At 43.6% G+C, this 24,744-nt stretch overlaps 2 protein-coding genes across 2 annotated transcripts in view; both read left to right on the forward strand.

The window, feature by feature from the left end:
- The first annotated feature begins 1,458 nt into the window (after window positions 1-1,458).
- LOC110528725 (interphotoreceptor matrix proteoglycan 2-like) lies at window positions 1,459-3,843 on the forward strand. Its single transcript, XM_021610859.2, has 3 exons — window positions 1,459-1,705; window positions 3,439-3,605; window positions 3,740-3,843. Exons 1-3 carry the CDS (start codon window positions 1,474-1,476, stop codon window positions 3,770-3,772), a joined length of 432 nt encoding a protein of 143 aa, XP_021466534.2. The 5' UTR covers window positions 1,459-1,473; the 3' UTR covers window positions 3,773-3,843.
- Window positions 3,844-8,247: 4,404 nt separating this feature from the next.
- Window positions 8,248-24,744, forward strand: part of LOC110527195 (interphotoreceptor matrix proteoglycan 2) — a 34,604-nt gene continuing 18,107 nt past the window's right edge. The window contains exons 1-7 of the mRNA XM_036982499.1: window positions 8,248-8,276; window positions 8,729-11,178; window positions 11,384-11,545; window positions 12,995-13,053; window positions 13,182-13,202; window positions 16,789-17,045; window positions 18,986-19,047. Of these exons, the coding sequence (XP_036838394.1) occupies window positions 8,833-11,178; window positions 11,384-11,545; window positions 12,995-13,053; window positions 13,182-13,202; window positions 16,789-17,045; window positions 18,986-19,047 (2,907 nt within the window). The 5' untranslated portion in view covers window positions 8,248-8,276; window positions 8,729-8,832. The remainder of the gene's footprint in view (window positions 8,277-8,728; window positions 11,179-11,383; window positions 11,546-12,994; window positions 13,054-13,181; window positions 13,203-16,788; window positions 17,046-18,985; window positions 19,048-24,744) is intronic.

The raw sequence follows: 24,744 nt of genomic DNA on the forward strand, positions 1-24,744 counted from the left end.
ATTACAGATGTCAATTGTCTGCCACAACAATGTTACACATTGTGAATACAATAGACAGACGGACAATTCCGTTTGCTGTTCTGTTCTGATTTCCTCTGTCCTGAAGGGAATAAGCACCTTTCCTGTCAGAAAGGATAATTAGCATCTAGTCACCTGGGTCTACCCCCTTGAGCTGCACTGTCCTGCTACAGGTCAGACGAGCTTATTGGCAGCAATGTTCATTACTCACCACCAAATCAGCCTCCCGGGAAGATTGCATGTCTGTGTTGTGGTACAGCAGGTTCCACAAACACGGACCTCTACTGACTCACCTACAGATACAGATGTAATATATTAATTTGAGCCAGTTTACTACAGCAGGAAAATAATCCTGGAGAAACAGGACATTTTAATTATGTGGATTATAATGAATGGACATTTCTTGTAGAGTTTGATACATTTTAAAGTGGAAATTACGAGCTTTAGAAGCCTTTTTAAAACTTGAATACACTACAAGTTTGCATTCCCTGCCGTGTGGGAAAATTCTCAGCAACAAAAGAGTGATCAAATTAAGATCCTACATCTTTACTCACCTGAATTTATACTGACCTACCTATACTTACTGCTGTGTGTCATGGCATTGGGCAGAGAGGTTTCAAGATTGCCCTGAAAGACAGAGACAAAGGACACATTCACAGACTCTCTCTAGCTTAAATGAAGGCCACAATCAATTTGTGGTGATTTTGAATGCATTTCACATTTGTTGATAATGTCACCGTGAGAATCACATTTCACATTGTGAATCTCTGCAATACTGTAAATATAAAAGGAATGAGTAAGTAATGAATTAATGTATGCAGACCAAGCCAATAGAATAAGTAGGTTAAGTTGTTATTGCATGTTTTGCAGTTGTGAAAATATGCAATTATGTAAAACATAAAATGACCATCACTATCCCTATTCCCCACATTGGCCAACACAGATTATTTACAAGTTAAACAACCATGCACGGTTAGACTAAAGTCTTGCAGAGGCACCACTAAAGCTTATCAAATAGGATTAGGAAGCAGAAAGAAATCTCCTGCCAAAGTCCCATCTGCTTACCTGAGTAAGGCTGGGGAGCTGTCTTCAGCACTGTAACCACATCCCGTTACACTGGGGGGATAGCCTAGCCCACGAGGACTAACCAGAGGAATTGCCCTATTTTTACACAATGCTTTCAAGTGGATGGACAGTAAACAAAACCCTATTGTTGATGAACTGAGAAGGATTGAGAAGATTTACTCTAGACTGGGGCTGCATCTTGGATCTTGGCTCTTTGAGAAATGCCGGGGCTAACGAGGAACTGTGTTTTTTGGGTTGTGTCTGCCATCCTTCTGACAGGATGCTTTGACACGGGTAGGTACAGTAGAGGATTTAATGATGACTGTTTGACTTCTGGTCACATGTATAACTGTCTCATGTACTTTTACAGATGCTTCGCATGGGGTTGCTATGGATAGAGGTTTGGTAGTGAAACACTTGAAATCTCAAGACCCCTCTGGGATTTCAAGACAACTGGAGTCAGATGAAGGTCTGGAGGCCTTGACCCACAAGACATACAAAGGAAAGGGTGCTATTTCTAGACGAAAGCGGAATATTCTTTTTCCCAGTGGAGTGAAGCTTTGTTCTCAAGAGACTGTAGACCAAGCGATAGAAAACCATCTGAAGTACTTTCACCAGCGAGGTAAGCTTTTTCACTACTGTATCTCATGGGCCCTGGGGATTCATTATGACCTGGAGTCTATTCATCTACAATCTTTGTTGTTCAGCCAGATGAATTGAATTCCTGTGGTGCATGCACTCTTATGCAAAAGGTTTTCAAAAGGGTTCTTCGGCTGTCCCCATAGAATAACCCTTTTGGTTCCAGGTAAAACCCTTTTGTGTTCCATGTAGAACCCTCTGTGGAAACGGTTTTACGTGGAACCCAAAAGGGTTCTACCCGGAAACAAAAGGGGTCTACCTGGAACCAAGAAGGGTTCCTCAAAAGGTTCTCCTATGGGGAGAGCCGAAGAACCCTTTTAGCTTCTAGATAGCGCCTTTTTTTCTAAGAGTGTATGTGACTGAAGGCTAATCTCACTCCTTTTATCATATGGCCGTCTATGACTTATTACGGATTTAATATGCTTTTATTGAAATAACACAACCATTATATACCATCAACATGAGTACAACTTTCTGTGATGATCTTATATTTAATTGGGAATGGACAGGTGGGGAAGATAAATAGATGTTTGTCATGTAAATGCATGCTCTTTAATCACCTCCAACATGAACCATGCAGTAACCAGTACTTTTCCAGCCTCTTTATTAAAGCCCTATGGTCATCCACGTGCATGACTTCAGCTGTTGAAATACAGCCCGGTGTTACCATTCTCTATCAGTCTTTTGTTTGGAACAATGGTTCAGAACCTTGTTGGAACTCAAGGGAAATTACTAGAAGTCAATCAACGACAGTAACTAATCTATCATGATTCAAGGGCTATAGTTATGGTAGTCAGTCATGGAGGCTGAGAAACGCTCCACGTTTAAGGTCAAACGTCCAACCTCATTTTGGTACAGACTGATTGATACGGGTAAGGGCCAAATTTCAGGTGAGGCCAGGCAGAGAGCCTGGCACCAGACAGCCTTGCACCAGGGTGCCCTTCTGTCAGTTCAACCCGAACACGTGGTGCTCCACCTGGGGAAGCTTAGAGAGAAAGCCCCAGTCCTCGGTCTGAACCCTGCCTCGCTACCGAAATAGTAGTCCTCTAGACATTGATCAGATGAGCCATGCTGCCAGGAAAATATGAGAGCCCTCAGGCCTGCTCCCGCTAGCTCCTCTACCAAGGCCTTTCTGGTTGTCCTCAGCCTCCAAACCTGAAATGTAGCCTACAGACGTGGCCGCAGATTGAGAGAAAAAGAAAGGGGGTTAATGTTTTTTGCCAGCTTTTTTTGTTCCAAAGCAGAGGTACTGGTACATTGTGAAAACCACATGTCTTGAGCTGAGAAGTAATTTCAATGTCAGCAGTGGTGGTGAAATGGTGATGCTGTCTGGAACCTGGGAGTATATGTGTGTATGGATCAAAAAATGACCTCACATTTCCCTGATTGCCTTCATTTTTCATAGCTGTCCATTGGAGAGATTTTTCCTGTCAGGATCGCTGGCTAAATGTCAGCTAAATGTCAATGTTTGTTTTGGTTTCCATGTTCTTGTACTACACAGTGTTATTTAAATCTAGATTGAATATTCATATACGTAAAGCGGGTCTTCTTCTACATCCATCTGTGTCACCGAGTGTGACCTCTGTGTCACATGTCTCTGTGTCAATCAGGGTTGGGGTCAATTCCATTTCAATTCTGTCCAATCAGGAAGTACACAAAAAATTCTGGGTGTGAAAGCTAGTCTCTGACCCAGTCCTGTGTCTGTGTGCTGCCCAGTGTGTCAGGAGACGGTGTGGGAGGCGTTCAAGATCTTCTGGGACCGTCTACCTGAGAGAGATGAGTACCAGGCCTGGGTTAACTTATGTCAGGATGGAACTGTCAGCGTGATGGAGATTGGCAGCAACTTCAGCCGATCAGAGGAGCACGTCTCTCTTGTTAGGGCTGTGAGTGAGAATTTTGTAAAATTTGATACGTAAAACATTATGGATATTGATGTGTGTGTGTGTCCAAGTGTGTGTAGTTTATTGGTATGTGATTGAGGAGCTTTATTTATCAATGGATTCTGTTTTTATTTCAGAGAGTGGTGATGACTGCTGCTCCGAATAGGTGAGTTCCAAACGTTCCAATGTCTCTGTGAGATACCAGCACTTGCATTCTGTCACAAGGAAAAATACAGTGGGGAGAACAAGTATTTGATACACTGTTGATTTTGCAGGTTTTCCTACTTACAAAGCATGTAGAGGTCTGTAATTTTTTATCATAGGTACACTTCAACTGTGATAGACGGAATCTAAAAGAAAAATCCAGAAAATCACATTGTATGATTTTTAAGTAATTAATTAGCATTTTATTGCATGACATAAGTATTTGATCACCTACCAACCAGTAAGAATTCCAGCTCTCACAGACCTGTTAATTTTTCTTTAAGAAGCCCCCCTGTTCTCCACTCATTACCTGTATTAACTGTACCTGTTTTAACTCGTTACCTGTATAAAAGACACCTGTCCACACACTCAATCAAACAGACTCCAACCTCTCCACAATGGCCAAGACCAGAGAGCTGTGTAAGGACATCAGGGATAAAATTGTAGACCTGCACAAGGCTGGGATGGGCTACAGGACAATAGGCAAGCAGCTTGGTGAGAAGGCAACAACTGTTGGCGCAATTATTCGAAAATGGAAGAAGTTCACGAGGGCTCCAAGTCCACGAAGGCTCCATGCAAGATCTCACCTCGTGGGGCATCAATGATCATGAGGAAGGTGAGGGATCAGCCCAGAACTACACGGCAGGACCTGATCAATGACCTGAAGAGAGCTGACACCACAGTCTCAAAGAAAACCATTAGTAACACACTACGCCGTCATATATTAAAATCCTGCAGTGCACACAAGGTCCCCCTGCTCAAGCCAGCGCATGTCCATGCCCGTCTGAAGTTTGCATCATTCTTTGGGGATGCTTTTCTGCAAAGGGGACAGGACGACTGCACCGTATTGAGGGGAGGATGGATGGGGCCATGTATCACGAGATCTTGGCCAACAACCTCCTTCCCTCAGTAAGAGCATTGAAGATGGGTCGTGGCTGGGTCTTCCAGCATGACAACGACCCGAAACACACAGCCAGGGCAACTAAGGAGTGGCTCCGTAAGAAGCATCTCAAAGTCCTGGAGTGGCCTAGCCAGTCTCCAGACCTGAATCCAGTAGAACATCTTTGGAGGGGGCTGAAAGTCCGTATTGTCCAGCGACAGCCCTGAAACCTGAAGGATCTGTAGAAGGTCTGTATGGAGGAGTGAGCCAAAATCCCAGCTGCAGTGTGTGCAAACCTGGTCCAGAACTACAGGAAACGTATGATCTCTGTAATTGCAAACAAAGGTTTCTGTACCAAATATTAAGTTCTGCTTTTCTGATGTATCAAATACTTATGTCATGCAATAAAATACATTGCCTTGCGAAAGTATTCGGCCCCCTTGAACTTTGCGACCTTTTGCCACATTTCAGGCTTCAAACATAAAGATATAAAACTGTATTTTTTTGTGAAGAATCAACAACAAGTGGGACACAATCATGAAGTGGAACGACATTTATTGGATATTTCAAACTTTTTTAACAAATCAAAAACTGAAAAATTGGGCGTGCAAAATTATTCAGCCCCTTTACTTTCAGTGCAGCAAACTCTCTCCAGAAGTTCAGTGAGGATCTCTGAATGATCCAATGTTGACCTAAATGACTAATGATGATAAATACAATCCACCTGTGTGTAATCAAGGCTCCGTATAAATGCACCTGCACTGTGATAGTCTCAGAGGTCCGTCAAAAGCGCAGAGAGCATCATGAAGAACAAGGAACACACCAGGCAGGTCCGAGATACTGTTGTGAAAATGTTTAAAGCCGGATTTGGATACAAAAAGATTGACCAAGCTTAAAACATCCCAAGGAGCACTGTGCAAGCGATAATATTGAAATGGAAGGAGTATCAGACCACTGCAAATTTACCAAGACCTGGCCGTCCCTCTAAACTTTCAGCTCATACAAGGAGAAGACTGATCAGAGATGCAGCCAAGAGGCCCATGATCACTCTGGATGAACTGCAGAGATCTACAGCTGAGGTGGGAGACTCTGTCCATAGGACAACAATCAGTCGTATATTGCACAAATCTGGCCTTTATGGAAGAGTGGCAAGAAGAAAGCCATTTCTTAAAGATATCCATAAAAAGTGTCGTTTAAAGTTTGCCACAAGCCACCTGGGAGACACACCAAACATGTGGAAGAAGGTGCTCTGGTCAGATGAAACCAAAATTGAACTTTTTGGCAACAATGCAAAACGTTATGTTTGGCGTAAAAGCAACACAGCTCATCACCCTGACCCCACCATCCCCACTGTCAAACATGGTGGTGGCAGCATCATGGTTTGGGCCTGCTTTTCTTCAGCAGGGACAGGGAAGATGGTTAAAATTGATGGGAAGATGGATGGAGCCAAATACAGGACCATTCTTGAAGAAAACCTGATGGAGTCTGCAAAAGACCTGAGACTGGGACGGAGATTTGTCTTCCAACAAGACAATGATCCAAAACATAAAGCAAAATCTACAATGGAATGGTTCAAAAATAAACATATCCAGGTGTTAGAATGGCCAAGTCAAAGTCCAGACCTGAATCCAATCGAGAATCTGTGGAAAGAACTGAAAACTGCTGTTCACAAATGCTCTCCATCCAACCTCACTGAGCTCGAGCTGTTTTGCAAGGAGGAATGGGAAAAAATGTCAGTCTCTCGATGTGCAAAACTGATAGAGACATACCCCAAGCGACTTACAGCTGTAATCGCAGCAAAAGGTGGCGCTACAAAGTATTAACTTAAGGGGGCTGAATAATTGTGCACGCCCAATTTTTCAGTTTTTGATTTGTTAAAAAAGTTTGAAATATCCAATAAATGTCGTTCCACTTCATGATTGTGTCCCACTTGTTGTTGATTCTTCACAAAAAAATACAGTTTTATATCTTTATGTTTGAAGCCTGAAATGTGGCAAAAGGTCGAAAAGTTCAAGGGGGCCGAATACTTTCGCAAGGCACTGTACAAATGAATTACTTAAAAATCATACAATGTCATTTTCTGGATTTTTTGTGTTAGATACCGTCTCTCACAGTTGAAGTGTGCCTATGATAAAAATTACAGACCTCTGCATGCTTTGTAAGTAGGAAAACCTGCAAAATCGGCAGTGTATCAAATACTTGTTCTCCCCACTGTAAGTACATGCCTGGGTCACGTTTAGCAGGTTGCAACGTTACAGAACGTTCAGGTCACTTAGAGCAGACATTCTGTACGAACGTTGCATCCCGCTGAACGTCACACACGTTACTCAACCTCAACCCCTCATCAACCACATTGTATTTACACCACTTCCATGTTCTCCTCATCCCCGTCCCATCCACGTCAGCGAGCCCACAAGCTCAGGATACAAAGTGTGCAGGTAGGCCTGTTCCCAACACTAAAGCCTGCTGTCTTGGTGCCCACACAGCTCTATAGAAACACTGCTGTGTTGTATGCTATCCATAACAGTGATGCAGTCCCGTGTAGCTCAGTTGGTAGAGCATGGCGCTTGTAACACCAGGGTTGTGGGTTCGATTCCTATGAGGACTAGTAAAAAAAAAAGTATGAAAATGTATATAAGTCGCTCTGGATAAGAGTCTGCTAAATGATGAAAATGTAACATGTAAATGTGCCGTCACGGCAGCCTCCGTGCACCACACAGCTCTGCAGCCTGCTCAACCTTTCCCCCCTCGCTTCAACCAGATTCATACAACTACTACAAACAACTACTGTATGGAACTACTACAGGGCTACAGTGTAACAACATGTAATACCTGGTAGTTACATACAGGGCTACAGTGTAATACCTGGTAGTTACATACAGGGCTACAGTGTAATACCTGGTAGTTACATACAGGGCTACAGTGTAACAACATGTAATACCTGGTCATTACATACAGGGCTACAGTGTAACAACATGTAATACCTGGTCATTACATACAGGGCTACAGTGTAACAACATGTAATACCTGGTAGTTCCATACAGGGCTACAGTGTAATACCTGGTAGTTACATACAGGGCTACAGTGTAACAACATGTAATACCTGGTAGTTACATACAGGGCTACAGTGTAATACCTGGTAGTTCCATACAGGGCTACAGTGTAATACCTGGTAGTTACGTACAGGGCTACAGTGTAACAACATGTAATACCTGGTTTTGATTTACAAAATGTTAAAGATTTGCAAATGACATCACAATAGCATGAAAGCCATTTGAACAGGTATACCAGTTTGAAGTACCATGTAATTATTGTAATGACGCTGTACATTCCTGCGTAACTGCCATTTTATTACACAGGTATGAGGGGTACTTATTGTAAAGTGGGAGCTTTACAACCTAGAATCTTTTGTATCACATGTGGAAGTTACTGATTGATTGTCTCTCTTTCACACAGTCCAACATGTTGAAGTTACTGATTGATTGTCTCTCTTTCACACAGTCCAACATGTTGAAGTTACTGATTGATTGTCTCTCTTTCACACAGTCCAACCGCGGCAACTCCACCAGAATTGGCCACCACCCAAAAAGGTTGACCTCTTAACCTCAATTCAGTGTCTGGGCAAAATTCATCTGTCTTTTATGCCATCTGTTGATCAGTGACAGTATAGCTAGACTATTAGCCCCTGTCTGTAGTGTAGTACTGTCTTGAGGTTATTGTGGGTGCTGCATAGGACTACTGTAGCCTGATCAAGACACGCGTTGCTCCCAGAATAGGCCTTTAATCCTTCTTAATGACACACCACGTTGTCAATGGACAATGGATAGAGGGACCGCTAGACTTTCCTAAGAGATTGTCTGAACCGCTTGTCGGAGCACACTACTTTTCAATTTCAGTGCCAGACATGTTCAGTAGCAATTCATTGATGTCATGTAGAATGTTTTCTTATATAATTGTATTCTGTGTCACGTATAATACACCCTCTTTTTATTCATACTTTTATATTCTTTGTTTCTGGGTCCCTTCTTGTTTTCTTCTGTAGATAATGAAGTCATTGTCATACAGCCAGACACCTTCCCAACCTTGCGAGGAGATGTTGACATCATTCCTGTCATTACTGCAGAGCCAGTTGAGGAGGTCACAGAGATGGTCCCGCCAGAAACTACTGACTCTGTGACTGAAGATGCTGACATCGACGTCACCTCAGAGACCGACGAGACAATACAGGAGATAGGAGAGGACGCCACTACCAAAGCTGCCTTTGACGTCAACTCCGAAAAAGCAGTTGAAGTCATTGCTGAGACTAGTGATGAGGTTAATATGGCTGCTGCTGAGGAATCATCCGATGCTACCTCAGATGACACTGTGGAGATCACATCTGAATCTATTGTCACTGTCATCCACAAGCCCATTAATGAGGTAATTGGGAAAATGGATGAGGAAGTTATCTCAGATACCACACACAATACAGTGGAGGAGGCAGAAGAGGCCGCTGCAGAGGTCCCACCAGAAGCTGCCATTGAGATCCCTGCAGAGGTCCCTTCAGAAGCTGCTATCGATATGCCTGTTGGGTCCATAGACAAGGATATCCCAGAACCTGAAATAACATTTATTCCAGAAACTTCTTTGGAGGCCATTTCTGAAACCCCTTCTGAAGCGCCTTCGGAGGCTGCCACAGAAATCACTTCAGATACCATAGACAAGGAGATCACAGAGGGTGCCACAGAAATCACTTCAGATACCATAGACAAGGAGATCACAGAGGGTGCCACAGAAATCACTTCAGATACAATAGACAAGGAGACCACAGAGGGTACTACAGAAATCACTTCAGATATCATAGACAAGGAGATCACAGAGGGTGCTATAGAAATCACATCAGATACCATAGACAAGGAGATCACAGAGGGCGCTACAGAAATCACATCAGATACCATAGACAAGGAGATCACAGAGGGTGCCACAGAAATCACATCAGAAACCATAGACAAGGAGATCACAGAGGGTGCCACAGAAATCACATCAGAAACCATAGACAAGGAGATCACAGAGGGTGCCACAGAAACAACTTCAGACACCATAGATGAGAAGATTAAAGAGGCTGCCATAGAGGTCACTTCAGATACCACAGATGAGGAGATCACAGAAGCTGCGGTAGAAGAAAACGTCACTTTGGAGACCACTTCAGACATTGCTACCAAGGCAACGTCAGAAGATACTACAGATGAGGATATTCCAGAGGATGCAGCAGAATTAACTCCAGAAGTTTCTCCAGGGGACACTTCAGTGCCTGAAGCTGCCATGGAAATCCCTTCAGAGGGTTCAGATGGAGATGTTCAGGAGCTCCCCATGGAGACCACCTCAGAGGCTACAGTAAATGTTGCCCCAGAAGACACTGAAGATGAGACCCCTGAGATTTTAGAGGAAGTTATCTCAGTCGCCACAACGCATTTGATACTCGAGGCTATGGAGGAGATCACTCCAGAGAGTGTACTAGAGGATACTGTAGCCACTACTACTAATGAAGTGGTAATAGAAATTGGTCCTGAGGAAGAAGTCACTCCAGAAACTTCAGTAAAGGCCATTCCAGAGGATGTAACAGGGACCACTGAAGAAGCAACAATAAAGGCTGAAGTCACTCCTGAGGCTGAAGTAGAGATGAAGGAAGTTATGGTGGAGGTCACCTCAGAAGCCACTTTGGAGGTCACTCCTGAGGTGGAAGTAGAGGTATCTCCAGAATATGTAGTGGAGGAACCTCCAGAGGCTGAGGAGATTACAGAAGAAACTGCAGTAGAGGACAATCCCGAGGTGGAGATAGAGGTAACTCCAGAGTCTACTGAAGAAGTTCCTGAGGAAGCAGAAGAGGTCCTTTTGGAGACTGCAGTGGAAGACACTCCAGAGGCTGTAGAAGAAATCCCCCCAGATACTGTAGAGATAACTCTGGAAGCTGCTGAAGAGGACTCAACAGAAACTGTAGAAGAAATAGTTTCAGTGACTCCAGAAGAGATAACACCAGAACCTTCAGAGGAGGAAATTCCAGAACCTTCAGAGGAGGAAATTCCAGAAACTTCAGAGGAGGAAATTCCAGAACCTTCAGAGGAGGAAACTCCAGAGGCTTCAGAAGAGGTCCCATCTGAGGCAGTAGACAAGATCATTCCAGAAGCTACAGAAGAGGCTTCCAAAAAGACAATTACTGAAACTACAGAAGAGGCTTCCGAAGAGATCATTCTAGAGCCTTCAGAAGCTGCAGCGGAGATAACCACAGAGGCTGCAGGTGAGTCCACTCCAGAGGCGACACAGGAGGCTGCTGTGGAGATTACTCATGAGGTTACCACTGAAACTGGAATTTTGACGGACACAGAGGAGAACAATAATGGCGATCGTTATAAGGATGCAGAGGAGAACAATAACGGTGATCGTTATAGGGTCACAGAAGAAACAAATGATGACTTCCTAGGGATCCAAGATATCATAACAGAGGTGGAAAACACGGTAAGGAAATGACGAGGTTATTATTATTGCAATCAATGAAATACAGAATCAATAATCAAATTGTTACTTCATAAAGGATAGAAGCCTTCTTAAACACACAATAAGAGAGGTGCATCAGCTATAGATTAAAGACCCTGTCTACTGAAATGAATGAGAGTGAGGTGATATTGTAATGATGTGATCTGTTTTTGTGTCCTGTGTTTAGCTGGGCAATGAGATCGAGGACATCATGGCGAGGCCGTCCACACCCATGAAGGAGCAGGTGGTAGAACTCAGCATCCAGCTGAAGGGAGAGAACTACAACGACGCCCTGAGAGACCCCTCTAGCTTCTACTACCAACGCGTGGCCAAACATTTCACCCATAAGGTACAGTAGAGTTGGTATACTGCTGTCCCCATGCAGGCTCTTGGTAAAAACAATTGTTTGGTCCCGTCCTTTTTGACACCCGCTTTTGTTTTTGTTTCCTTCTTTTCACATACAGGATGTACACTGAGTGTACAAAACATTAGGAACACCTTCCTAATATTGAGTTGCACCTCCGTTTGCCCTCAGAACAGCCTCAATTCGCCAGGGCATGGACTCTCCAAGGTGTCGAAAGCGTTCCACAGGGATGCTGGCCCATGTTGACTCCAATACTTTCCGGTTGTGTCAAGTTGGCTGGATGTCCTTTGGGTGATGGACAATTCTAGATACACACTGGAAACTGTTGCGTTGCAGTTTTTGAAACACTCAAACCGGTGTGCCTGGCACCTGCTATCATACCCCGTTCAAAGACACTCAAATCATTTGTCTTGCGCATTCACCTTCTGAATGGCACAAATACCCACTCCATGTCTCAATTGTCTCTGGGCTTAAAAATCCTTCTTTAACCCGTCTTCTCCCCTTCATCTACACTGTCTGAAGTGGATTTAACAGGTGACATCAATATGGGATCCATCTGTCATGGAAAGCAGGTGTTCCTAATGTTTTGGACAGTGTATTTTACATGATTAACTCTTGCGTGTACAGAGTAGAAACAGAAAGTTCGGAAGAGGTTGAAAGATATCGATATATATTCTACTGTATCTATTTACTGTAAACAGCTTTCAAATGTTGTACTGGTTGTCCGGGCTTGCCAGCTATATACTGTATTCACTGAAGAACAGGAAGAAATCTGCCTGGAAAAATCAGAGGTCCACCAGTCAGTGTGACAGCTCTGGAAACATGTCCTCTGCTGGGAACCCACAGTGACGGACGGTGTATTCCCATCGCCGGATGTTGCCACCTCACATTTTGTCCTTTTCTCCGGCAGAGCCAGAGTTTGTCAGAGCAGAGGCCATTAGTTATAGACGTGTCCCAAATGGCCTCCTATTTCCCAATATAGTGCAGTGCTTTTGACCAGGGCCTGATCAGAGCCCCATGGGGCTCGGGTCAAAAGTAGTGCACTAAATAGGGAATAGGGTGCCATTTGAGATGCAGACATACAGAGAGGATGAATAAGTAAACAACAGGACAGAGCCTTACTGCTCCTGGCCAAGAGGGGAAAGAAGCGAGGTGGCACAGATCCTAGAGGACAGCTTTAGCACACAGACAGCCACTACACAGACTTGGAAAGGGGACTGACTTGATTTTTGTCTATACTGCAATAACTGATCATACTATGTGGTCCTGGACTGAGAATGATATCGCTAACTGGTGGCGTAAAGGATTCACAGTACTGGTGTAGACGCAGGCATGTCTGGCGAACAGGGTGGATCTTTTTCATTCTCCTGAGAAAAACTCCAACTTGACGTGGTAATTAACTAAGTGTGTTTTCTTTTCATCGTTCTCATCTAGATTGAAGATGCGTTTGAAAGGTTACCAGGATTCAAGAAGGTCTTTGTAGTTGAATTCAGGTAAGCGTCATTAACAGCTATAAATCCATTGATCCACTACCTATAAAGCATCATATTTAATTGAACAGGCAATATGCTATTTCAATATCAAGTTCTAATATTTCTTTGTCTTTTCCAAATGTGTCCAGGCCTCAGAAGGACCTCCAAAGGTAAGCATGTTTTCTTTCTTCTGACCCAAATAACTGTCTCACAAGGTTTACATCCAATTGGCTACAGATGTTCATGTGAATATTCTAAAATCTGCATAAAAACCACATGCTTGTTGCGGATAAAACGGTGTGCGTGATGATGTAGTGCACATGGAAATAACTTTTGCAGTTAAATTCCCATGTACTGAATAATACATCCAAGATAAATGGGTTTCCCTCACAACTCTAATGATGTTTTTTTCACCACAAATGTAGCATTATGTAGTGAATGTGCCCCCTATGACTTTGGCATATGCACGCTAGCCAACAGATAGCATATACAGCAGGCTACTTTAATCAAATCAAATCAAATGTATTTATATAGCACTTCGTTCATCAGCTGATATCTCAAAGTGCTGAACAGAAACCCAGCATAAAACCCCAAACAGCAAGCAATGCAGGTGTAGAAGCACGGTGGCTAGGAAAAACTCCCTAGAAAGGCCAAAACCTAGAAAGAAACCTAGAGAGGAACCAGGCTATGAGGGGTGGCCAGTCCTCTTTTCGCTGTGCCGGGTGAAGATTATAACAGAACATGGCCAAGATGTTCAAATGTTCATAAATGACCAGCATGGTCAAATAATAGGTCTGGGACAGGTAGCACGTCCGGTGAACAGGTCAGGATTCCATAGCCGCAGGTAGTACAGTTGAAACTGGATCAGCAGCACAGCCAGGTGGACTGGAGACAGCAAGGAGTCATCATGCCAGGTAGTCCTGTGACACTGTGGCCCCATCCGATGATACCCCCGGACAGGGCCAAATAGGAAGGACATAACCCCACCCACTTTGCCAAAGCACAGCCCCCACACCACTAGAGGGATATCTTCAACCACCAACTTACCATCCTGAGACAAGGCCGAGTATAGCCCACAAAGATCTCCGCCACGGCACAACCCAAGGGGGAGCGCCAACCCAGACAGGAAGATCACATCAGTTATTGTTATGGATAATCATTTTTATTTGTCAAATGGCAGCCAGCCAAGCATCGATCATCATGTCACCAGAATAAGACCCTCAATATTTATCAATGTATGCACATAGAGGCGTTTCCACCGCCATATCTCGCATAATTAACTCCCACCTTGTCTAGCGGATTTGTTTTGTCGACAGATTTACCGACAGATTTGCTGTTCCCATCAGGCCTGTCGTGACATTTTTTATCCAACGTGTACTTTACTTTACATAAAAAGGATGGCTGGAAACCTGGTTACTGTTAATGGATTCACATGTCAGGATTTATGGCTCCTAAATCCATGACAACGACCACTGACACGCACATTACAGTTGATGACGTCCTAGAGAGTGCTGTAATAACAGGCTAGATACCTGTGTGAAAGTGCACTGGAGCGTGATAAATCCATCTCATTGCAATGCTATCACTCCCAGTTCAACCATCATGACTGCACAGTTGAGCTAACCCAAATCCCACTGAGTCTATCTCACATGTATATCTACTAATGGGATATGCATGTGCATCTGTGTCTGGCTGAGCCAAAGAACCAAGCCTTTACCGTACCTACTGCATGGTTAGATGTTTTCTGCTTACTTGCCACAGTCTTCAGATCAGTTGTTCCACACTATGTTTACCAGCATTACAAGCATACTTCCAATGCCTGTCAATCATTATAGCTCAGTGCATCGGCACCATTGCAGACACGAAAAGCACAAAAAACGAAGCTAAAACGTGTGATTCCTTTTGGCTACATGTCACATTGGACTTCTATGTGTTTTCTGTTAGTTGGCGTCTTTATATTACACGAGTTCTGCAATGCTCCAGTTTACAGTTAATGGCCTTGCAATGGTCAATCACCCCCTAAGTGGGGTAAGCCCCATTGCTCACCCCGCTGGCCCCCTGCCAGTCATGATGATGAGATTAAAGGCAGAGATTTATGACAAGATCACTTTTCTCCTGACTGTCAACCAGTACGGAGGCTCCAGGCCAGATTCCCCCACGGGTTTAGCCCCTCACTGGTTTCCCCTACAAACTGGCATCGTGGAAAACTAAACGTTGCGAGCACAGTGAGGCCTTTAAACCACCTTCGGCTCTTCACAGTTTGTTCTGCAGGTCATATAAATCCCTGTTAGCATGCAACCTTTAAACGAAGCTGCCAGGGTATTAGAGCTGAAGGAGAATTGGGCTGTCTGGGGGGGGAAAGGGAAGATGGTCATAAACTGACCAGGATCACAGTATCTAGATTAGGATATAGCTTCTCCAAGCTGGGACCACTTTAAAGGTCCAATGCAGCCATTTTTATCTCAATATCAAATCATTTCTGGGTAACAATTAAGTATCTTACTGTCATTGTTTTCAGTTAAAATAGTCAAAAAGAAACAGAAATATCTTCTTAGCAATGAACACTTTCTCAAGCGAGAATTTCCCTCGGACTGTCTGGGAGTGGTCTGTGTTAGGAGGGGAAAACTGAAAAGTAGCTGGTATTGGCAGAGAGGTTTGAAACTCTCTTTCTAATTGTTGTATTAAATAACTGACCGCATGGTGATGAAAAGGTATAAGCTCCATACCACCAAAACAGACAGAAATTTCAGGCTGTCTTTTTAAACAGCTCTTTTACTTAAAGGGGATTATCATAGTTTTCACAATTTCACAGTAAAGTTCCAACCTCATTGTGTGGAAATATCTATAAAACACAGGAAAATCACGTTTTTGACTGCACTGTGCCTAAACTAGGACCTCTTTAAGCTAGGACCTCTGTAATAATTAAGCTAGGACCTCTTTAAGCTAGGACCTCTGTAATAATTAAGCTAGGACCTCTTTAGGCTAGGACCTCTGTAATAATTAAGCTAGGACCTCTGTCTCTCTCTGTTCCTCAATGTATCTCTCTGTTCCTCAATCAATATGTCTCTCTGTCCCTCAATCAATATGTCTCTCTGTTCCTCAATGTGTCTCTCTGTTCCTCAATGTGTCTCTCTCTGTTCCTCAATGTATCTCTCTGTTCCTCAATGTGTCTCTCTGTTCCTCAATATGTCTCTCTGTTCCTTAATGTGTCTCTCTGTTCCTCAATGTGTCTCTCTGTTCCTCAATGTGTCTCTCTGTTACTCAATGTGTCTCTCTCTGTTCCTCAATATGTCTCTCTGTTCCTCAATATGTCTCTCTGTTCCTCAATGTCTCTCTCTCTCTGTTCCTCAATATGTCTCTGTTCCTCAATGTGTCTCTCTGTTCCTCAATGTGTCTCTCTGTTCCTCAATGTGTCTCTCTGTTCCTCAATGTGTCTCTCTGTTCCTCAATGTGTCTCTCTGTTACTCAATGTGTCTCTCTCTGTTCCTCAATGTGTGTCTCTGTTCCTCAATATGTCTCTCTGTTCCTCAGTATGTCTCTCTGTTACTCAATGTGTCTCTCTCTGTTCCTCAATGTGTGTCTCTGTTCCTCAATATGTCTCTCTGTTCCTCAATTTGTCTCTCTCTGTTCCTCAATGTGTCTCTCTGTTACTCGATTTGTCTCTCTGTCCCTCAATGTGTCTCTCTGTTCCTCAATGTGTCTCTCTGTTCCTCAATATGTCTCTCTCTCTCTATCAAATGAATATTGCTCCTCTAGGGGTATCTTGTCTGTGGTAGTCCACTACGCAGTGACTCTGGAAGTGGACGGGGCAGGCATCAGTAACGAGACCATGGACTACATCGACCTCCAGTCCAACGTGGTGGAGAAGTCTTACCGTGACGCCGTTGAACGCCCCACTGTGGTCTACACCATAACAGACTTCCGAAACTACATCACTGAAGCCCTGCACAAGGAGAACTTCATGAGCAACACCACTCTGGATGTAGACCCTGACTCACTGCAGCTAGAGCGAGGTACACTGCCTTGCGAAAGTATTTGGCCGCCTTGAACTTTGCGACCTTTTGCCACATTTCAGGCTTCAAACATAAAGATATAAAACTGTATTTTTTTTGTGAAGAATCAACAACAAGTGGGACACAATCATGAAGTGGAACGACATTTATTGGATATTTCAAACTTTTTTAACAAATCAAAAACTGAAAAATTGGGCGTGCAAAATTATTCAGCCCCTTTACTTTCAGTGCAGCAAACTCTCTCCAGAGGTTCAGTGAGGATCTCTGAATGATCCAATGTTGACCTAAATGACTAATGATGATAAATACAATCCACCTGTGTGTAATCAAGTCTCCGTATAAATGCACCTGCACTGTGATAGTCTCAGAGGTCCGTTAAAAGCGCAGAGAGCATCATGAAGAACAAGGAACACACCAGGCAGGTCCGAGATACTGTTGTGAAGAAGTTTAATGCCGGATTTGGATACAAAAAAAAATCCCAAGCTTTAAACATCCCAAGGAGCACTGCGCAAGCGATAATATTGAAATGGAAGGAGTATCAGACCACTGCAAATCTACCAAGATCTGGACGTCCCTCTAAACTTTCAGCTCATACAAGGAGAAGACTGATCAGAGATGCAGCCAAGAGGCCCATGATCACTCTGGATGAACTGCAGAGATCTACAGCTGAGGTGGGAGACTCTGTCCATAGGACAACAATCAGTCGTATATTGCACAAATCTGGCCTTTATGGAAGAGTGGCAAGAAGAAAGCCATTTCTTAAAGATATCCATAAAAAGTGTCGTTTAAAGTTTGCCACAAGCCACCTGGGAGACACACCACACATGTGGAAGAAGGTGCTCTGGTCAGATGAAACCAAAATTGAACTTTTTGGCAACAATGCAAAACGTTATGTTTGGCGTAAAAGCAACACAGCTCATCACCCTGAACACACCATCCCCACTGTCAAACATGGTGGTGGCAGCATCATGGTTTGGGCCTGCTTTTCTTCAGTAGGTACAGGGAAGATGGTTAAAATTGATGGGAAGATGGATGGAGCCAAATACAGGACCATTCTGGAAGAAAACCTGATGGAGTCTGCAAAAGACCTGAGACTGGGACGGAGATTTGTCTTCCAACAAGACAATGATCCAAAACATAAAGCAAAATCTACAATGGAATGGTTCAAAAATAAACATATCCAGGTGTTAGAATGGCCAAGTCAAAGTCCAGACCTGAATCCAATCGAGAATCTGTGGAAAGAACTGAAAACTGCTGTTCACAAATGCTCTCCATCCAACCTCACTGAGCTCAAGCTGTTTTGCAAGGAGGAATGGGAAAAAATTTCAGTCTCTCGATGTGCAAAACTGATAGAGACATACCCCAAGCGACTTACAGCTGTAATCGCAGCAAAAGGTGGCGCTACAAAGTATTAACTTAAGGGGGCTGAATAATTTTGCACGCCCAATTTTTCAGTTTTTGATTTGTTAAAAAAGTTTGAAATATCCAATAAATGTCGTTCCACTTCATGATTGTGTTCCACTTGTTGTTGATTCTTCACAAAAAAATACAGTTTTATATCTTTATGTTTGAAGCCTGAAATGTGGCAAAAGGTCGCAAAGTTCAAGGGGGCCGAATACTTTCGCAAGGCACTGTAGGTCTACAGACCGGCTAAACTGTACAACAGGTGGTCATGAACTCTGGTCCTAGAGAGCTACATTATGAGAAAGCTTTTATTCCAGCCCAGAACTAACACACCTAACCAGACTAATAATAGTATTGAGGATTAGTTGATCTAGTACAATTAAGTGTGTTAGTGCTGAAACAAAAGCTTTCTCAGAGATCAGTCCTCCAGGAACAGGGTTGGCGACCACTGCTAAATAAGGGTTTAGACCTGGGATTTGTGTGAAAAGGTAAAAGTGTTCTCCAGTTTATTTGTGTACGACTGTTTTATTTTCCAGTTGATAACTTGTTTCTGGGAGGGAGACCCACCACCAAACCAGAAGAGTCCAATGACATGATGGTGAGTGAGTGTCAGTTCACTGCTCCACATTGTCCTGAGGAACATTGTGTATTGCATCCTTTTAACAATATAGTCAACTGAATATGTAGTTGATGACATTGCTAGTTCAATGTGTGTTGTTGTGTAGGCTACACTAAAATGATTGCAATGAAAGTCATTTGTTGCTAAAGTTGCTTTGGAAAATGGAATTCATACCCAGCTGTCTCAGTTCAGTAAAAGTCTGTAAAAATAGTCAAGTCCATTTTCCACAAAACTATTCTCAAGACGCAAGTCAGCATGCCATATTAAGCAAACAGTTGTGTTCAATCACTAAGAAATATAGAAAGAAATCTGGTTTGAGTGGAAATATGACATGAATTTATTACGCCGAATGATTCGCTTTTCTCATAGACGGCACTGTAATTAGAAAGACACATTTGACTGGGAACAAACTTAATAATCTCAGAATTTACTCCCGCAATTTTTTCCTATTTTTTCTCATCCCTTTATTAAGCTGATTTAGAATCTTGTTTTGGCTGAATGGCGTTGTCCAATTTGTCTTGACTACCATGTGTTCTCTCTCATTCTCTCAGGTAATGGCAAGCTTCCTAGGGTCTAACACAGGCACAAGGCAGTTACTGGTAGTTAAAGATAAGCACATCTGAAGTCCATTCGTTATTAAATGGGTCCACTTTGACCAAACAGAACTTTATTGTTGTCCTTAGGGCATAACACAACTTTTTGTTTATCCTGTGGTGAAAGACAATGACGCTCAGCTCATTTGTGTGAACACAACCTGGTTTGACGGTCTCTCTGAGTCACATGGCTGTTTGCAGGAAGCCCATTTTCATTGTGGAAGATGAAGTGTGTGTGTGTGTGTGTGTGTGTGTTTCTCTGTCCCTTGAGCAGGACATACTAATACAGAACATATGTTGAGGTTAAAAGGCCCGTGTTGTTGCATTCATTCATATAGGGCATCCGTTGCTGGGATGTATATGTGAATTTCACTCAGATTTAGTTTATCGTGAGGTATTTTGTGTTTCTGAATATTTACTTTGTGAAGCACACATATCAAGGGCTACATCTGTATCTGTTACAACTCAACCCTGTGAGAGGGAAACACTGCTACAACACAACCTTGTGAGAGGGAAACACTCTGCTACAACTCAACCTTGTGAGGGGGAAACACTGCTACAACTCAACCTTGTGAGGGGGAAACACTGCTACAACTCAACCTTGTGAGAGGGAAACACTCTGCTACAACTCAACCTTGTGAGAGGGAAACACTCTGCTACAACTCAACCTTGTGAGAGAGAAACACTCTGCTACAACTCAACCTTGTGAGGGGGAAACACTCTGCTACAACTCAACCTTGTGAGAGAGAAACACTGCTACAACTCAACCTTGTGAGAGAGAAACACTCTGCTACAACTCAACCTTGTGAGAGAGAAACACTCTGCTACAACTCAACCTTGTGAGAGAGAAACACACTGCTACAACTCAACCTTGTGAGAGAGAAACACTCTGCTACAACTCAACCTTGTGAGAGAGAAACACTCTGCTACAACTCAACCTTGTGAGAGAGAAACACTCTGCTACAACTCAACCTTGTGAGAGAGAAACACTCTGCTACAACTCAACCTTGTGAGGGAGAAACACTCTGCTACAACTCAACATTGTGAGGGGGAAACACTCTGCTACAACTCAACCTTGTGAGGGGGAAACACTCTGCTACAACTCAACCTTGTGAGAGAGAAACACTCTGCTACAACTCAACCTTGTGAGAGAGAAACACTGCTACAACTCAACCTTGTGAGAGAGAAACACTGCTACAACTCAACCTTGTGAGGGGGAAACACTGCTACAACTCAACCTTGTGAGAGAGAAACACTCTGCTACAACTCAACCTTGTGAGAGAGAAACACTGCTACAACTCAACCTTGTGAGGGGGAAACACTGCTACAACTCAACCTTGTGAGAGAGAAACACTCTGCTACAACTCAACCTTGTGAGGGGGAAACACTGCTACAACTCAACCTTGTGAGAGAGAAACACTCTGCTACAACTCAACCTTGTGAGAGAGAAACACTCTGCTACAACTCAACCTTGTGAGAGAGAAACACTCTGTTACAACTCAACCTTGTGAGGGGGAAACACTGCTACAACTCAACCTTGTGAGAGGGAAACACTCTGCTACAACTCAACCTTGTGAGAGGGAAACACTCTGCTACAACACAACCTTGTGAGAGAGAAACACTCTGCTACAACTCAACCTTGTAAGAGAGAAACACTCTGCTACAACTCAACCTTGTGAGAGAGAAACACTCTGCTACAACTCAACCTTGTGAGAGAGAAACACTCTGCTACAACTCAACCTTGTGAGAGGGAAACACTCTGCTACAACTCAACCTTGTGAGAGGGAAACACTCTGCTACAACACAACCTTGTGAGAGAGAAACACTCTGCTACAACTCAACCTTGTGAGAGAGAAACACTGCTACAACTCAACCTTGTGAGAGAGAAACACTCTGCTACAACTCAACCTTGTGAGAGAGAAACACTGCTACAACTCAACCTTGTGAGAGAGAAACACTCTGCTACAACTCAACCTTGTGAGAGAGAAACACTCTGCTACAACTCAACCTTGTGAGAGAGAAACACTCTGCTACAACTCAACCTTGTGAGAGAGAAACACTGCTACAACTCAACCTTGTGAGAGAGAAACACTGCTACAACTCAACCTTGTGAGAGAGAAACACTGCTACAACTCAACCTTGTGAGGGGGAAACACTGCTACAACTCAACCTTGTGAGAGAGAAACACTCTGCTACAACTCAACCTTGTGAGAGAGAAACACTCTGTTACAACTCAACCTTGTGAGGGGTAAACACTGCTACAACTCAACCTTGTGAGAGAGAAACACTCTGCTGCAACTCAACCTTGTGAGAGAGAAACACTCTGCTACAACTCAACCTTGTGAGAGAGAAACACTCTGCTACAACTCAACCTTGTGAGAGAGAAACACTCTGCTACAACTCAACCTTGTGAGAGAGAAACACTGCTACAACTCAACCTTGTGAGAGAGAAACACTCTGCTACAACTCAACCTTGTGAGAGATAAACACTGCTACAACTCAACCTTGTGAGGGGGAAACACTGCTACAACTCAACCTTGTGAGAGAGAAACACTCTGCTACAACTCAACCTTGTGAGAGGGAAACACTCTGCTACAGCTCAACCTTGTGAGAGGGAAACACTCTGCTACAACTCAACCCTGTGAGAGAGAAACACTCTGCTACAACTCAACCTTGTGAGAGGGAAACACTGTTACAACTCAACCTTGTGAGAGAGAAACACTCTGCTACAACTCAACCTTGTGAGAGAGAAACACTGCTACAACTCAACCTTGTGAAAGAGAAACACTCTGCTACAACTCAACCTTGTGAGAGAGAAACACTCTGCTACAACTCAACCTTGTGAGAGGGAAACACTCTGCTACAACTCAACCTTGTGAGGGGGAAACACTCTGCTACAACTCAACCTTGTGAGAGAGAAACACTCTGCTACAACTCAACCTTGTGAGAGAGAAACACTCTGCTACAACTCAACCTTGTGAGGGGGAAACACTCTGCTACAACTCAACCTTGTGAGGGGGAAACACTCTGCTACAACACAACCTTGTGAGAGAGAAACACTCTGCTACAACACAACCTTGTGAGAGGGAAACACTCTGCTACAACTCAACCTTGTGAGAGAGAAACACTGCTACAACTCAACCTTGTGAGGGGGAAACACTCTGTTACAACTCAACCTTGTGAGAGAGAAACACTGCTACAACTCAACCTTGTGAGGGGGAAACACTCTGTTACAACTCAACCTTGTGAGGGGGAAACACTCTGCTACAACTCAACCTTGTGAGAGGGAAACACTCTGCTACAACTCAACCTTGTGAGAGGGAAACACTCTGCTACAACACAACCTTGTGAGAGAGAAACACTCTGCTACAACTCAACCTTGTGAGAGAGAAACACTGCTACAACTCAACCTTGTGAGAGAGAAACACTCTGCTACAACTCAACCTTGTGAGAGAGAAACACTCTGCTACAACTCAACCTTGTGAGAGAGAAACACTCTGCTACAACTCAACCTTGTAAGAGAGAAACACTCTGCTACAACTCAACCTTGTGAGAGAGAAACACTCTGCTACAACTCAACCTTGTGAGAGAGAAACACTCTGCTACAACTCAACCTTGTGAGAGGGAAACACTCTGCTACAACTCAACCTTGTGAGAGGGAAACACTCTGCTACAACACAACCTTGTGAGAGAGAAACACTCTGCTACAACTCAACCTTGTGAGAGAGAAACACTGCTACAACTCAACCTTGTGAGAGAGAAACACTCTGCTACAACTCAACCTTGTGAGAGAGAAACACTGCTACAACTCAACCTTGTGAGAGAGAAACACTCTGCTACAACTCAACCTTGTGAGAGAGAAACACTCTGCTACAACTCAACCTTGTGAGAGAGAAACACTCTGCTACAACTCAACCTTGTGAGAGGGAAACACTCTGCTACAACTCAACCTTGTGAGGGGGAAACACTCTGCTACAACTCAACCTTGTGAGAGAGAAACACTCTGCTACAACTCAACCTTGTGAGAGAGAAACACTCTGCTACAACTCAACCTTGTGAGGGGGAAACACTCTGCTACAACTCAACCTTGTGAGGGGGAAACACTCTGCTACAACACAACCTTGTGAGAGAGAAACACTCTGCTACAACACAACCTTGTGAGAGGGAAACACTCTGCTACAACTCAACCTTGTGAGAGAGAAACACTGCTACAACTCAACCTTGTGAGGGGGAAACACTCTGTTACAACTCAACCTTGTGAGAGAGAAACACTGCTACAACTCAACCTTGTGAGGGGGAAACACTCTGTTACAACTCAACCTTGTGAGGGGGAAACACTCTGCTACAACTCAACCTTGTGAGAGGGAAACACTCTGCTACAACTCAACCTTGTGAGAGGGAAACACTCTGCTACAACACAACCTTGTGAGAGAGAAACACTCTGCTACAACTCAACCTTGTGAGAGAGAAACACTGCTACAACTCAACCTTGTGAGAGAGAAACACTCTGCTACAACTCAACCTTGTGAGAGAGAAACACTCTGCTACAACTCAACCTTGTGAGAGAGAAACACTCTGCTACAACTCAACCTTGTAAGAGAGAAACACTCTGCTACAACTCAACCTTGTGAGAGAGAAACACTCTGCTACAACTCAACCTTGTGAGAGAGAAACACTCTGCTACAACTCAACCTTGTGAGAGGGAAACACTCTGCTACAACTCAACCTTGTGAGAGGGAAACACTCTGCTACAACACAACCTTGTGAGAGAGAAACACTCTGCTACAACTCAACCTTGTGAGAGAGAAACACTGCTACAACTCAACCTTGTGAGAGAGAAACACTCTGCTACAACTCAACCTTGTGAGAGAGAAACACTGCTACAACTCAACCTTGTGAGAGAGAAACACTCTGCTACAACTCAACCTTGTGAGAGAGAAACACTCTGCTACAACTCAACCTTGTGAGAGAGAAACACTCTGCTACAACTCAACCTTGTGAGAGAGAAACACTGCTACAACTCAACCTTGTGAGAGAGAAACACTGCTACAACTCAACCTTGTGAGAGAGAAACACTGCTACA

The sequence above is a fragment of the Oncorhynchus mykiss genome, chromosome 7, assembly GCF_013265735.2.
Source record: "Oncorhynchus mykiss isolate Arlee chromosome 7, USDA_OmykA_1.1, whole genome shotgun sequence".
NCBI classification, from domain to species: domain Eukaryota; kingdom Metazoa; phylum Chordata; class Actinopteri; order Salmoniformes; family Salmonidae; genus Oncorhynchus; species Oncorhynchus mykiss.

Coding starts and splice junctions, on each gene's coding strand:
- LOC110528725 (XM_021610859.2), top strand. CDS start 1,474: ATGGATAGAGGTTTGGTAGTGAAACACTTGAAATCTCAAGACCCCTCT. Junction 1,706..3,438: donor GAAGTACTTTCACCAGCGAG/GTAAGCTTTTTC, acceptor TGTGCTGCCCAG/TGTGTCAGGAGACGGTGTGG. Junction 3,606..3,739: donor ACGTCTCTCTTGTTAGGGCT/GTGAGTGAGAAT, acceptor TTTTTATTTCAG/AGAGTGGTGATGACTGCTGC.